This window comes from Larus michahellis, chromosome 24, assembly GCF_964199755.1.
Source record: "Larus michahellis chromosome 24, bLarMic1.1, whole genome shotgun sequence".
Classification (NCBI taxonomy): domain Eukaryota; kingdom Metazoa; phylum Chordata; class Aves; order Charadriiformes; family Laridae; genus Larus; species Larus michahellis.
The window spans coordinates 4,005,447-4,020,292 of NC_133919.1; the positions used below are offsets into that span (position 1 = coordinate 4,005,447).

Genomic DNA, 14,846 nt, shown 5'->3' on the forward strand with positions numbered 1-14,846 from the left:
CAGGAGGATGCGGGAGCCCTGAGAAGCTGGCAGCATGATGGGGGGGGGGGGCACTGCGGAGGGAAGAGGTCCCAGGCTCATCCTCGTGCCGCTGCTGCCACCAGGATGCCGAGGATGTCCTCTGCTGTGCTCGGGGGAGACCCCCCTGCAGTGCTGCCTCCAGCTCCGGGGCCTCGGCACAGGAGAGACACGGAGCTGTGGGAGCGGGGCCGGAGGAGGCCCCGGAGCTGCTGGGAGGGCTGGAGCCCCTCTGCTGGGAGGACAGGCTGAGAGAGCTGGGGGGGGTCAGCCTGGAGAAGAGAAGGCTCCGCGGAGACCTTGGAGCCCCTTCCAGTCCCTCAAGGGGCTCCGGGAAAGCTGGGGAGGGACTCTGGAGCAGGGAGGGGAGCCACGGGACGTTGGGAATGGGTTGAAACCAAAAGAGGGGAGATTGAGATGAGATGTGGGGAAGGAATTCCTTCTTCCGAGGGCGGTGAGCCCCTGGCCCAGGTTGCCCAGAGAAGCTGTGGCTGCCCCATCCCTGGAGGGGTTCAAGGCCAGGTTGGACGGGGCTTGGAGCCACCTGGGCTGGTGGGAGGTGTCCCTGCCCAGGGCAGGGGGTGGGACAGGATGGTCTTCAAGGTCCCTTCCCACCCAAACCATTCTGTGATTCCCACCTTCTACAAGCGCCTCTGGCGCGTGTGAGCTCAGACAAGCAGACACACGACAGGGCCTGCAGACACCACCAGCCTCCCGAGTGACCTCCCAGGACCGGAGAGGAGACACCCCACCCCAAAGACAGAATGGAGGAAGGAGCCGCTCCAGCTCGCCGAGGGCCCAGTTCTGCCCAACGAGCCCCTGCTTAAGGCCGGAGACTTAATTCACAGCTGCCGCAGCTCCACCCAGATCATCCATCATTTAGTGAACGCGAACTCATCTCTGTTCCTCCCCAAATCCCACCCAGCTCTAGCCAGGGCCCCCCCCTTCCCTCTGCAGGAATTAACCCCCCCACACACAACAGCACAGAGCCAGCTAGAATACAGAAATCTCCTTTTTTTAATTATTATTATTATTAATGCGGAATGTTACGCTGGTCCTGCCGGCTGTCTTGGCCGAGTTCAGTCCCATGTCCCACCTCAGACGGGCTTCCAGCCCCCTTCTGACAGAAAAAAACCTTCTGACGGAAAAAAAAACATAAAACCAGCCACTCAGCTTTTTCCTTTTTTTTTTTTTTTTTTCCCTCCTCTCAAAAGAGAAAATTTGCCTCAAAACCTGCCAGAGGGAACCGCGGTGCACGGTCCAAAGGTTTCGAGCTCGCAGTCCGAGAATCCCTCTGGTTTCTTGTGCCTTCTTTTAAAAAAAGAGGAGAGGAAAACATAAAAGCAAACGGGGACTGAGCCTGCCCTAGCTTAAAAAAAGAGACAGTAATTTTCATGCGCGTTTTAAAAAGGGAAAGGGCAGGGTCTCCGAGTAAGAAGAGCAGAGAGAGGAGGCAGCCAGGCCTACGGGGGAAACTGCTGCACGTTCCCGACGCCGCTTCGAAAAAGAAGGTGCTTGAGAGAAGGACGCACACACCCACGCGCAGGCCTTGCGCACACTCACCCCCTCACACACGCGGGGCGTCTCGTTACGCATCAGAGAACGAGAAATTGTCTTCCTCCTGGGGCTTGCGGATCCAGCTGCCGTAGCCCATCTCTTCCAGCGCGCTGAAGAAGCGCTGCTTGGCTTCTTGGTACCCCGCGGCTGCCTCCTTCGCGTCCGAGTACACCGAGAGGTTCTGCAGGTCTTTGCAGTCGTTCTTGGCACACAACTGCTGGAAGAGGGCGAACATTCTCCTCTTGGACACACGAGACACATCCAGCTTCGGCCTGAGAAGGGAGACAAAGGCGGCGATGAAGGACACGACACTCGGAAGAGCCAAGAGGAGCCGGGGGCAGGGGGAGAAACCCCCAATGGGACGGTCTGAGAGATCTCCTGGCTCAGCGGGGGGCCCTGTTGTAGGGTCTGGGCGATACTTCGTTTGGCTTCAAGAGCGCTCGCTTACGCCAGTTCAACCCTCCTCTCTGCAACCCCCCCCCGGCGCGAGGCGCAGAGCGTGCTCGTGACTTCAGGGCCGCCCCCCCGCTTCCCCAACAAGAAAAGCAGCGTCAGGAGAGGCTCTTCTTACCCGTCTACTTTCCCTTTTGTGCCATCCAAGACTTCAACTTCGCTTTCATCAGCAAGGCACCAATTCACCGACGACTCCTTCGTCTTGCCCGTCTGCCTTGCAGAGTCGTAGACGCTGACTCGCCCGACCTGCAGAAGACGTACGAGGGTTTAACGCCGGGTCCCGCTGCGCGAGCTCGCGGCTGAGGGCAGCCTCTCGCCTCCTCCGTCCCCTGCAGGGGCTTCGGCTCATCCTGGGAGCAGCGAGCGCGAGGTTTTTACTAAGCTGAAGGCTACAGGGGTGACCCTGGCCTCCTTTTTCCCCCGCATCGGGTCATTGCCAGGAACCCCCAGGCACTGTGGGATGACACCAAGGGCACAGGTTTCCTGGCCCTGGCTGCAGAGCTTCTGCCAGGTGACACACACACACACACACCCACCCACACCCCAAAACACCAAGGGCGGAGGTGGAAGGGGGCGGGATGGAAAGACAAAAGGGTGCCAAGCCCGCAGTACCTCGGGATGGTTAATGTGATATGGAGCCTGGAGCTTTCCCTGCAGCACGTTCCCGTCTCTTGCCAGGCGGCAGCAGATCGCACGTGTCAAATGCCCCTGACTGTACAAGTAACCTGTGAAGACAGAGACGAAGGCGTTAGGAAGCGGGAAGGGCACGGGCGACGGACAGGCCAAACCCCAAGAACCACGGCACTTCTCACGAAGCTCCAGAAAGCTCACGGCCACGTGGATCGGCAACAGCTACGCGTACCCTCGATGGGTAAGATGAGGGGTTGGAGTGCAACGTTTCTCACCGACGACACAAACAGGCAATTTTTGTCTCGCCCTCGTAGATCACATGTGCCTTCCAAAAATCAAAAGCCTTGGAGAAAAGCCCACTCCCACCCACAGCATAAAATCCACAAACTCCCTTTTCGCTTCCAAACAGCGCGGCGCTGCCAAGAACGACGGTTCAGGCTCTTAACTCCTACAGCCTCCACAAAGAAGCTTTGCCATCGCTTGGGGAAGGGGGGTTCCTCGTCCCTGCAGCCCAGCTGTAAGGAGCGGGGCGGCACATCCCTCCCAACCCAGAGAGCAGCGCGGGCGTCTCATACCGAGTGTAACAGAGCTGAGATAAACTGGTTCGATGAAGTGTGACAGCAATGCCCCTTGCAAGCCAAGGACATTCCAGCGTAAGATTTTGTCGCTGCAGGACATGGTTCGCAACCGCTCCCCGTGCTGGATCCCATCCCACGTGGGCACAATGTCACTCGACTCCACAGGAATGGTTCCTTCCCCTGCAGAAGGGAAGAAGAAAAGCTTTTCTGTAAAGAGTCAGATGTTCAATAGATCGAACTGCACAAGAAATTATCTCCTACGCGCAGGCGTGGGGTGAGCTCCAGAGTCAGCCTTGTCTCCAGGTTCGGGGACCATTTTAAGGTGACGTGAAAAAGGGAACTCGGTACGGATTACAGACGTGTCATTTTTCACGTGGCTGAAGCGGACCGAAAGGGTGTTTGGGAGGGAGGCCAGAGAGCGCACACTCCAGCTGTACTCTCGCTCGCGCAGCAGTCCGACAGGCAGACCGGGGAAGGAGGAGGGACTCCCTCTAACGCCCCCATCCCTTTTACCCACCCCGCTTTGGTTCCTGAATGCTTCAAATCCCACAACAGCACCCCACAGAGAGGGGTAAGGAAACTCGGGAACTCCAGAGAGGCTCAGAGGAGAGGACTGGAGCCACCCCAGCCCCGCAGGGGGGCAAACGCGCTCACCGTTCTCCACCTTGGTCCGCAGCTTGCCTTGCTTGGGGTTCTCGAAGAGAGGTTGATGCTGGGCTTGCCCCACCACGCTCGCCTGATCGCTGCAGGATTTATCAAAGAGGGCCCCGTCTCCACAAGGTGCTGTGCTAGAAAACAAACGCTCCCCAGGTTAGCACCGACTCTCAGAAAACGGCCAGGGCCGGGGGCGCGACGGTGCTGGCTGACACCGGTCACCCCCCGCACAACCCCGCACGAACCTGACGTAGAGGTGAAAGGTAACGCTGCTCTTTATTTTGAGTCTCTTCCCTCCCGCTGGCTCAAAAATGCTCTCTTCTGCAGAGGAAGGATTAGACGGGTCATACTTCATCAACTCGCTATAGAGAAACCTGAAAACAACAGCACCGCGTCAAAAGGCTGCTTTGCTCCTCAGACAAGGAGCGTTTCAATCCAACCACCGCCCGTGCCCGGGACGGGCAGGGTCCAAAGCTCTGTCTCCGTCGCACCAACTCTCCAGGTCCTGCCGCACGGGAGAGCACAGACCAGGAGCCGCGGCTGAAAACACCCAGAAGCCAACGAGTAGTGTCTGACGCTACAGGAAAAGACATGAAATACAGCGGATTCCCCATGGTGCAGAGGACACGCAAGAGAAAATAAGCATTTTGTGAGGTGAGCAGAGGGAAGCAGTGGCAGGAGAGAGGAAGGAGCCTGGCTGGCTGCTCCTTGCATGCATCTGATCCGAGTGGGAAGAAGACTTCAAGGTTGTCAGCCTAGCACCTTTAGTCAGCACCCAGTCTGCATTAAGCGTAAGCAGCCCCACAGGCAGCTGAAGGCCAGGGGTATTATTAGCACAACCCCACGATCTGTTTACAATGACTGGGTCTTTTATGGCTGCTTCTGCCCGGGGACAGCGAGAAACCTGGAGGTCTCCAACGCAGCGCCAAGGACTAAAGAAAAACCGCGGCTTCCCACAGACTCCTCAAGCAGAGCCCGTGCAGGGACTTATTTTGCAAGGCGAGGTGGAGCTCACTTGTTCCCGTCTCCGACGGGCTGCGCCAGAGCAGCCGCTACTGTCAAGATTAACAGCTGAGACAGCCATCGAGCAAGAGCGCAATCCTCTGACTTTGCACCCCGCCGGGGACCGTCCCTCAACACCTTCCAGCGCCGAGAAGCACACAGAGTACAGTGGGAGCAGGCAAAAAAGGCTTTAAGAAAGCAGCTGGGCTTTGCTGTTCATAATGGAAGGGCAGACGTTAACAAGGCTAGTCCAACTTCACTTCAATTTAGCTTTTTGTTTTTAAAAAAAAAAAAGCGCCACACGGAATGTTTATAAAGAAAAGAGAACAATTGTGCAGTTTAGTTGGGAAAACCCTTTCCAACCGACGAGGAAAAAAAAAAAAAAAAAAAAAGGATTTTTGACTTGTCAACGCAACGCAAACACATTCAATAGGTTTTCCTGAAGCCTTCTACTCCCAGAGGCAGAAGGGCCACGAGGGGACGTGGCCTGCAGATTCCCCAGCACCTCGGCTCAGAGCTGTGTCAGACCCCGTCAGCGCGTTGCGTGCCGGCCAAGCAGGCTCTGCAGGATGCTTTATTTGAAGTACATCAGATGCAGCCCTTGGGCTCTTGGCAAGTTTCCAGTTCGGTACTAATTTGGGCACCATTCAGGCATGGCCCTTTCTTATCAGAAATAACTTCCCTCTATTTACCAACACACAGGTAAACAGTAGTGTTAAGAGGATCGCAGCCTCCCTCGACACAGCAACCGCAGCTACGTCCCTCTAGAACGGGTCAGCACCTCTTGGCAGTCACCTCCTCCTGCAGGTTTCCCCTTGTCTCACCTCACAAAGCCTCTTCGAGAAATGATTTCTGCGTGACAGTCGTTCACTGTCTCCCCCTTCAAGCTCAGCTCTTCTCCTTTCACACAACGATTACCTGAAAGAAATAAAAAGGCGAGCATCAAAGTCAACACGCAGCTTCATAGAAAGAGGGAGGGTTTCATCCCGCTTCAAGTTTTATTCTTTGGGCTCCTGAGCAGCAGCACCCCCCTGACTGTTAAATCATTATCCCGATCCAAGCAGATAGGAAAATAACAGGACAAAGAGCACACGCTACTTTAGGGGCAGCAGAGACTTAAACTGCCACAGGTTTAGGGTTAGTGTCCCTTCCTGAGCGCTTTTCAGCCCACCGCTCTGGGTGGAAGCGTGGCAGGAAGGGAGCTAAGGTACGTGCAGCTGCGAGAAGCTGGGGGATCTTGTGCTGTACGACGTGAGGAATCCATGCTCTGCTGCACAGACCAGCGCGTAGCAATGCAAGCAAAGATTAAGAGCAATATAGCTGCAGGCACATTTGCTTTGTTCTCTCTCTATAACCAGATCACTTGTGACACCACGCGAGCCCTGGGAACGTTTCTTGCCCTCTGAAGAAGCCTAAGGCAAAAGCCATTCCCTAGTGGTAGCCGACGGGGGAATCTAGTGGGGAAGCGAGAGCTCATTTTATGCTGGAAGAAGCTGTTCGTACCCGTTCCGATGCTGACCACCACTCCCAGCCCCTTGCATCCTCTCCGCATGATGATGGCAGCCAGGATTTTCCGCCCAAGCAGATTGTGCTGGATGCGAGCAGTGAGGGTGTTGAAGCGCTGGTGGCTCAGCATAGCCATCTGATCGTGCAGGGTACTGCCACTCACGGGGAGCTGGAACGGGGACAGCAAGATCAGGACTGTTAAGAGATCATGAGCAGGTCACAAAGCGGCTCGAGATGTAGCTAACCTGAAGCACGGCTATCCAAGCAGGAGGCAGGAACACAGAAAACACGAGCTACAGGCGGCGCGATTTGGGGCTGAGCGCCTGGACAGCATCGCGCCAAGGCGGGGGGTGAAGTTCTTTTAGGTATTTCTGGGAAAAACCTGTCCAGCGTTTTGAGTTCTGCTTCGAGCACACCGTTAAGAGGCAGCAGCAAGCTCTCTTCCCGGCAGCAAGCAAACCGGGCTGAGGAACGGCCTCCCGAGATTGCCAGGGGAAACCCCCGTCGCAAAGGAACAAAGCCCATCCTGCTTGTTCCCAGAGACTCAGCCAAGGAAATCTGTCACTGGCTTTGGAGGAATCCCTTCTCTGGCTGCCTGCGAGGAGTCGGCACAGCCGCTCCCATGGCAGACGGGCACTTGCCTCCTCTACCACTGCTGACTGACGAATCTTCCCTGATGGCTTTTCTATTTAGAGCCACAGCTGCTGTGCTCAGCTGTGCAGCCTGGAACGCGGCTTTTAAGAGATCACAAAACTCCTAAGTGTGATTTTTAAAGCGGCACAGGTTTGGGGCAGCCATCCCGACACAAGCAGACCTTCGCTCTTATCTGATGCGGGAGGCTTTTTTGAGCTGACACACAATTTTTAGCGCGGCGTGAAGGAATTTGGAAGCAGGGAAGAAAAAGAAAGTCACAGCATTAAAAATGAGCGCGTTCCTGCTCCACCACAGGAACACATTTCGGCAGCTCGTGGAAGAATCTGATGATAATTTAGCCCTACAGCAGACGCCAGCAAGAGGGAAGAGTACGTGTGTGCCCTGAGGAAAGACCTAACCCACTTCAGGAAAACATCAGCTTATTTACACCTTCAGAGAACAGAGATCTCACAGTTGATCTTGAAGGCATTTTTCTGCTGGACTGAGAGGCGCAGGACGGGCAGGGCTACGAAAGCCGTCCCCGCTTTGGAGGAGGAGGAGGATTTACCTCAGTGATGTTCATCCCTTCCATGCGCTCAATTTTCTCTGTTTCCCCGATCAGGATTCGGAGCGCTGCATCAGCTGCTTCCTGCTTGCCCTGCTTTTTGTTGTGTGCAGTTACGGCCGGGAACCAACGGCCTCCAACCTTCGCCTGATAGACAAACCTAGAAAGACAGCAGGGCACCTCTCTGAGAAACCAAGAAACATACGGATTTCAGCCTGTTTTTTTTTTAAATTGTCTCAGTGGGAAGAGGAGTGGAGGTAGCTTATTGTCGTCTGGATACAAGGTTTGGCAGAGGCAGCAGCTCGCCTTGCTGCCATCTTGAACCACAACAGGAATTTTGTGTCCTCTGCCCTTTCTCCAGGACGACAGCAACAGTGCAAAATTTACTCCTGGACCGATCACAGAATCATTGAGGTTGGAAGGGACCTTTAAGATCATCAAGTCCAACCGTTAACCCAGCACTGACAGGTCCACCACTAAGCCGTGTCCCTCAGCACCACGCCTGCCCAGCTTTTAAACACCTCCAGGGATGGTGCTCCAGTAGACGCAGCTACTTACTTGGGGTCGTGGGGAGGTCCTGACTGGTCAATGAGCTTGAACTCCGCAGCAAACCCATTGGAGCGGGCGTATTCCAGCAGGCCACTGACAGGATTGACATTAAGGTATTTGATGAGCTCCCCGACACCCTTCGCTTTCGCCACCTGGGATTCATCTGGAGTGGGGATCCACGGTCCACAGCTGTGCATGGACTGGTCACCATGGGGCTTCAGGACAGGCTGGAGCAGAGTTAGACAGGAGAGGCTGTTAAATACCGAGCAGCTGGTATCACCACAGGCCAAGAGCACTCCGCAAACCCCTGCTGGAGCCAGCACGTGACCTTGTGGGGTGAAATCCAGTGGAATAGGAAACAATAGCGGGGGGGGAACCCAAGCCAAAACACTTTGGTTCTTATTTGTACCTGTTCAGGCAAGACATGGGGTACGGACTCTCCAGAAAGAATCTTCACAGCAACTTCTGCTGCCATTTGCTTTGCTCCCTTCTTGCTGTTTCCTACCACAGCAGGGAAAATTTGGTCACCCATTTTCACACAGTAGCTGAACCTGACAGGACATTATAGCATATGAAAAGTGTTAAGCATAGGTGTCTCGATCTATTTATTATCCCTTTCTCCCAGTTCAAGTTAAATCCTTCTGGGTTATCTCCAATTTAAATCTACACCCTAAATACTGCCGGTAGAGCACTGCCAGGTAGGGTACAGGACTGGAACCTGCTCCTGGACTGGTAGAAGAAACAGCATCCCTTCTCTGACAAATTGGTTTTGGTCTCTTTCTGGAGGCAGATGTTTTGAAGGAGCCATGCCCAGACTCCTCAGATAAGAGGAGCACTCAGTGACAAGTCCAGGAACGCGGGCAGCGTGCTGAAGAGGAAGGATATTAAAGAAAGGGTTTCTGTCCTCCCCAAAGCTGATGACAATATGCCATACCTTGGATCGTGAGGTGGGCCTTCCTGAGACAGCAGCTGGAATTCAATCGTGTTCCCCGATTTCTGTCCGTACTCCATTAATACGCTGATAGGGTGCTTCCCAGGAAGCAGGTTGAGATGAGCTGGCGCAGACGACGGCTCCGGCTCTGGCTGCAAAGGCTACAGCAAGAAGATGGAGGAAACCAATTCCAGACTAAACGCCGTCTTGAGCGGTCTCATAAGTAACAAAACCAAGACTCACCAATTCTGGTTCAGCATTGTCGGAGGGAAACGGCTCTTCACATTTGATTCCACCAGATCTTCCATTCTCTGCTTCATTCATCAGGACCTTCATAGCGTTGGCTGCTGCCTCCTGTTTAGCAAGTTTTTTGCTCCCTGCTTCTGCTGGTGGGAATCGGCGCCCATTAATCACTGCCTGGAACTTAAATCTTTGAAAGAGAAAACCAAAGAGGTAAATCGAGAGGCAGAAGTGTGGTCTTCTCAGAGCAAGGCTGCTCTTGGAATTCAAGTGAGAAGAAACACCCAGCTCCTGGCTGGGAGAGCAAACCCAGGCTGCCGCGTGCAGAAGACAAAAATATCAAGGGTGCCCCAACAGCTCTGCATCTGGGCCTCGTTTCATCACGTTTCCAGAGCTGTTCATGACAGAGGGGCAGTTCCAGACTTTATTTCAAAGGAACAGGATTAACTGCCTTGTTCCACAAGCGCCAGAGACTTTTAACAGCTGTATGCAAAGAGCAGGTTTATGTCTCCCGCACAGGGATGAAGAAAGCTTAAAAGCAGCCTGTGCCGTTCCATCTGCACCTGGTCGTTTGGGGTTACTCGTCCCGCTGGCATTTTCCCTGGCTACGCAGTGCATTCGCACCATCTCAGAGAGGTGCTGCCTCACGTAAACCTCTTGCCTTTGATGTTTCTGTCTCTCTCCTCCCTGTGAGCTCTAAAACGTCTTCTCTTCTGACCTCCAGCCCTATACAGAGGAAACCTACTTCCAAGGAGAACGGGTCAAACCAGGTCTGGAGAGGGGTTATGGGGCTGAATCCATTCAGAACCCTCCTTATATATATATTAAAAAAAAAAAGCCTGGGCCTCCATCATTAGAAATTAGGCCAATTTTCCTGTCTAGCGGATCTATTGACATATTCCGGTGTGGCACATATAGCGCTTTGCACCGTCTCGCTGGCACTCAGGAACAGCCATGATTTAGCACAGGGAAGCAGGACTCCAGAGACTGACTGGGCAAACGCGCAACGCGCTCTGCTCACACAGGTCGCTCTGCCTTGCTACGCCACAGAAACCTCTACAGTGGGTTCACCTCGTCTAACCCAAGATATCTGCACCCAAGCACTTTGTTCTGTGCCCCCTTTATGACACTGCCAGGGTGAGAGCATCTTGAGAGGTCACTTAGAAATACCAGTTTCCCCGTATACGATCAACTTGAAAGCCAAGTGATCAAATCAGACAGGCACCTGGCTGAAGAGATGATTCCCACCTTTGCTGCTCGGAACGAGGTGCAGCGTTGCCAAAAACGGGCTACTTGGGATTAAATTTTAGCCTTGTTCTGTTCTGTGGTTTGGGTTTTTTTTTTTTTTTTTAATAAGCTGCTGTGAGGAATCAACTAGCCTAATCCTTCTGAAACAAGGTAAGCATGAACAAGCAGCCCTTCAGGACAAAGCCGAGAGGGTGAAGTTAGCTGAAGTCAGACCATTTTAAGCAAAAAGACAGCTCAGGAAGGGGAGGAAATTTTCCTACCGTGGCTCGTGAGAGGGTCCGCTCTGCTCCAGCATGGCAAACTCACAGTGCTGGTACGTGTACTGGGAATATTCGGTAAGGCCACTCACGGGGTTCTTCTCCTGGCAAGCCATCAGTTTCTCTACAGGCGTACAAGGGAAAGCAGTTTCAAACTGGGCAGCGTAACTGGGGGAAGACTGGGAATTCATGATGGATTCTGATGCATCAGGCTGCTTGTTGATAGTGTTGAGATTATCCGGGATATCATCCGTGGCCCACTTGCCGTTTTCAGAGTTATCATAATTACTTAAACTGGAGAATTCGGGCTTAGTGTCTTCAGGCAGGGCCACTTCTGTGTCACTGGCATCGCCCTGATCAGCCTGGCCCGGAGCCTGCCGTCCATTCTCTATACTTTCTTCTTCCGATGTTCTCACTGCTGGTGAAGCTACAGTCACCTCCTGGGGACATGGAGGAACAGAAGAAGGTGGAAAACCTGATTCGGGCGTGGGATCCGTCGTCTGCGTTACCATGCTGGCCTTCAGCCTCATCTGCATCCGCTCGCGTTTCCTGTCTGTCAGGGACCACCGTGGGGGGCTTGTGTTCTGCTTGTGGACATCTCCCAGCTTTTCCAGAGCGCTGAGAAAGGCGTTAACGTCCTTGGCCCTCGAAAACCCAATGTTTTTGGCGAGGTTGAGCGCCGTCGTTTCTGCTACGCTGAACAAGTAGTTGCAGATTTTGTCCTTCGTCTCAGCCATCATGGGATCGGCGTCTCCTGAGCCAACTGCGCTCCTCTCTCCTCTGCTCTCACAAGCTGGATCTGTGCGGCCACAGCTGTGGTCAGCGGGGCTTCTTTCCCTCCCTGCGCTTGGGCTGGCAATCCTCCACAGCGGCGGCGTCTCTCCGCCTTTGTGCAACTTGCCTTCTTTGAAGAGTTTATACAAAACACGGTTAACCTCCTTCTTTTGAGTTTTAAGTTTACGTACAAGATCATGAACGGTACAAGTCTTCCCCTCCCCCAGCTGCCTAAAAATCGTCAGAATTTCTTGTTCGCAGTCTTGTCCAGCAAGAGACAGTCTCTGGAAATTCAGCCTGATGGCATCAGAATCTCGCTCCGAGTTCTCCTGATGACGGTACCGAGGAGGGCAATAACGTGGTGAAGTTTCTACCCACGGACACTTGCTGGAGAACCTATGCCATCCTGCCCTGCTGCAGCTGGGTTGCCATCTCTCTGCAGGAGCCGGCGCCGCCGCTCGCACGCCTCTGATGCGTGAGTCGTCGTATGATCCCTGTCCCTGAAGCAAAGAGACTTCAGTGTCCTGCTCTGTTAGGAACTGCTGGTGTAAAAAGGTTTCCCGATTAGTTTCTCGTGGGGTATGAGGGCGGTTAAAAAAACCTTGATTAGTGCTGGGGCAGTTACGTCTTGACGAGGTGAGATACGAGCCTCTGCCTCGACCAGCGCCTCTGTTCATAGCGCACTGCTGGGACACACGTGTGAATCGGGCCGCTTGCGCGCCAGAAAGGGACCTGCAATTCACTCCGCACTCTGCCGTCCTGAACAGGCACCTGCTAGGAGGAAAAAAAAAAAACCACAATTCAGAACCTGTTTACGCAACTATAGGATTCCAGAAATGCAGTTTAAACAGCTTCCCTGCTACCAAGGCATTTCAAGCATCTTCGCCGTGTCAAGCTTTCCGAGTCTAAATTATTAACGCAAACACAAATAGCGAACTCTGCGTCTGTCCAGCACAGAACCCAGCAGTCAGGAATTGCAAAGTTAACAACGAGAAGCAGCTTGAGGAAGAGCGACCCTCTGTTCCCGTTGGACTGAATTTCAAGCCAGCTGCACAGGGGCGGTTTGTCTTTTCACAACGCTGTCTGCCAGAGGCTCACCCCGCGCTTCCGAAACACAAGCAAGTTTTATTCTTCTGCCCTGAGGGAGAGAAGGATCTCAAGACCCGCTCTGGAATCGGAAAAACAGAGGCAACAAGGAGGTGAAGCAGCTCGCACGGTCACACAGGACAGAGCTGCAACAGTTCTCAAACTCATGGACAAAAAAAGTCTGAAATCCCAAATGTCCTTTGCTTCCTGGCCATTACGTGACCCGCGGATGTAAAGCAGCACGCCACTGGGGAAGTAAAGCAAGAACAGGCAGAGAAATCGGATAGGTGTGCAGCTGGCAACTGTGTGAAGAGTTTTTTGGGACTGTAGCCCAAATTTCACTCATATCGCAGACAGTTGTGCTACCCCCCTCAGGTACAGGGCCTAAATCTAAGCTTTTAATACGCTTTTGAAAAATAAGTAACCCAGCACAGGCTATATTCCAGTTCTTTGACAACAGCTGGTTGAGAAACTGAGTGGATGAAAACATGCAACTGACACCTGCTGTTACATCCCCGACCTACCTTCCTCCCGGTGACCTCTTTAAGGCACCCAGCTTCATAGGGATAGATTTGTCTGATCGAAGCCGGACCTTTCTAAAGCTCCTCATCTTCGTCAAACACGCCTCAAGGCCAACTTAAATATCCCTTTCATTAAAGGAGCTCATTAAAAGCCTCCAACTGCACCCGGGACTTATTTTACCAACTCTGATGGACACAGACTCCAGGCGTAGCGCTGGGGTGCTCAGTGCAGTGGGGGGGGGGGGGGGGTGTCCCACTGTCCCCCCGCTCGGTGAACTCGTTTTAAAAGCGACCCTTGAGGCAAAGGGAGGAGAGAAACCCCGGCGGGCAGGAAGAGGGGTTTTTAAAAAACGCTCTTACCTCAGTCTCGTCCATAGGCCAAATTCCCTCGCTTTATAAGAAAATACATAGGAAAAAAGACATCCCGACCCGGAGAACGTCTCCCGGGGAGGGCCGGCAGCGCCGGACGGGCTGCGGGTAACCGATCACCCCGGCAAGATGGCTGCGGGCTCCCTTTCGGTTTCGGTTCCCGTTCCCGCAGCGGCCGCCCCGCCCCGCTGGCAGGGAGGGGAGGCGGCTGCTGGGTTTCGGGCTGGCCCTGCAGAGCCCCGAGCGGCCGTCCCAGCGGCGGCCACGGCCGGGCCGGGACAGCAAAGCCCGGAGGGGAGCTCCTTCCCCCGGTACCGGCAGGGATTTACAGCCCCAGGCAGCCAGGAGCCGTCGCTGGGACGGGACGCGGGTCCGCACGGAAGGGGCGGCTGCTCTCCCGGTTGGGCCAGGGGCTGCGGGACCGGCGGGCACCTGGAACTACCCCTCGGGAGGAGACCCCAACGCCCAGCGCCGACCCGCGCCCGCCTCCCACCCCTCCCCCGAGCAGAACCGCCACGGCTCGGCGCGGCCACCCCGCGCCCGCGGTGGGAGACGATGGGGACGCCCGCAGCGCGGGGCCCCGAGGTCCGGGACGCGATCGCGCCGCCTCTCCGGGGCTCCCCGCACCAGAGGCCCAACCACGGCCTGCGCCCAGCGCCTCCCCATCCTGCCAGGCCCAGCGGCAGCCGGAGGACACCCACGGGCCGGGGAGGAGGCCCCGCTCCGCCCAGGGGGCCCATGAGCGCCCCGGACGCTGCTGAAGGCCCAGAACCGGACCGGAACCGCCCCCCCCCCCCGCGCCCCCTTACCCCCTCCGCTCCCGCCGCTGGGGCCGCGGCTGGCGCAGGGTGATGACGCAAGCGCGCCCCCCGCCGCGCCTGCGCAGTGTGCGGGGAGCCGCGCGGCCGCCATGTTCCCTCAGGGCCACGCGCGGCGGCCATCTTTAGCCAGGGCACGCCTGGCTCTACCGCCGCCGCCGGGGGCCCCGCGGGGCCGAGCTCGGTCGCTGCGCTGCGGGAGAGGCTGCACAACCCCCCCACTCCTGCGGCTGGGAGCCCGCAGCCGCTCCCGCTGCATCCCAGGGCAGCGCCCGCCGCAGCGGGAGCCGTCGCTGGAGGCCCGCCGGGCCGCGCATGCGTGTCTGTGGGGCGGTGGGAGCCCACGGAGGGGGGAGATCGGGGAGGGGGGGGCCCGTCCGCCGCTCTCCTCGCCGGGCCGCCATCTGCTTCGGTGCTGCCGTCCCCAATGGGCCTGCCCGTGCCCCGTGGGGCTCCC

At 55.6% G+C, this 14,846-nt stretch overlaps 1 protein-coding gene across 4 annotated transcripts; it reads right to left on the bottom strand.

The window, feature by feature from the left end:
* Window positions 1-1,012: 1,012 nt before the first annotated feature.
* On the bottom strand, window positions 1,013-14,484 carry ADAR (adenosine deaminase RNA specific). Of its 4 annotated transcripts, none has more exons than XM_074566387.1 (15): window positions 14,381-14,484; window positions 10,825-12,369; window positions 9,320-9,506; window positions 9,080-9,237; window positions 8,555-8,696; window positions 8,155-8,372; window positions 7,600-7,756; window positions 6,396-6,567; window positions 5,717-5,810; window positions 4,136-4,264; window positions 3,891-4,024; window positions 3,234-3,416; window positions 2,641-2,753; window positions 2,147-2,274; window positions 1,013-1,847 (listed from the first exon to the last, which is right to left on the bottom strand). In XM_074566387.1, exons 2-15 carry the CDS (start codon window positions 12,270-12,272, stop codon window positions 1,607-1,609), a joined length of 3,504 nt encoding a protein of 1,167 aa, XP_074422488.1. In that variant the 5' UTR covers window positions 12,273-12,369; window positions 14,381-14,484; the 3' UTR covers window positions 1,013-1,606. The 4 variants fall into 4 exon arrangements, with proteins under 4 accessions (XP_074422488.1, XP_074422487.1, XP_074422486.1 ...); XM_074566386.1 differs by having other exon boundaries at window positions 10,825-12,366; window positions 14,381-14,435; XM_074566385.1 differs by lacking the exon at window positions 14,381-14,484 and adding an exon at window positions 13,563-13,726.
* Window positions 14,485-14,846: the final 362 nt, after the last annotated feature.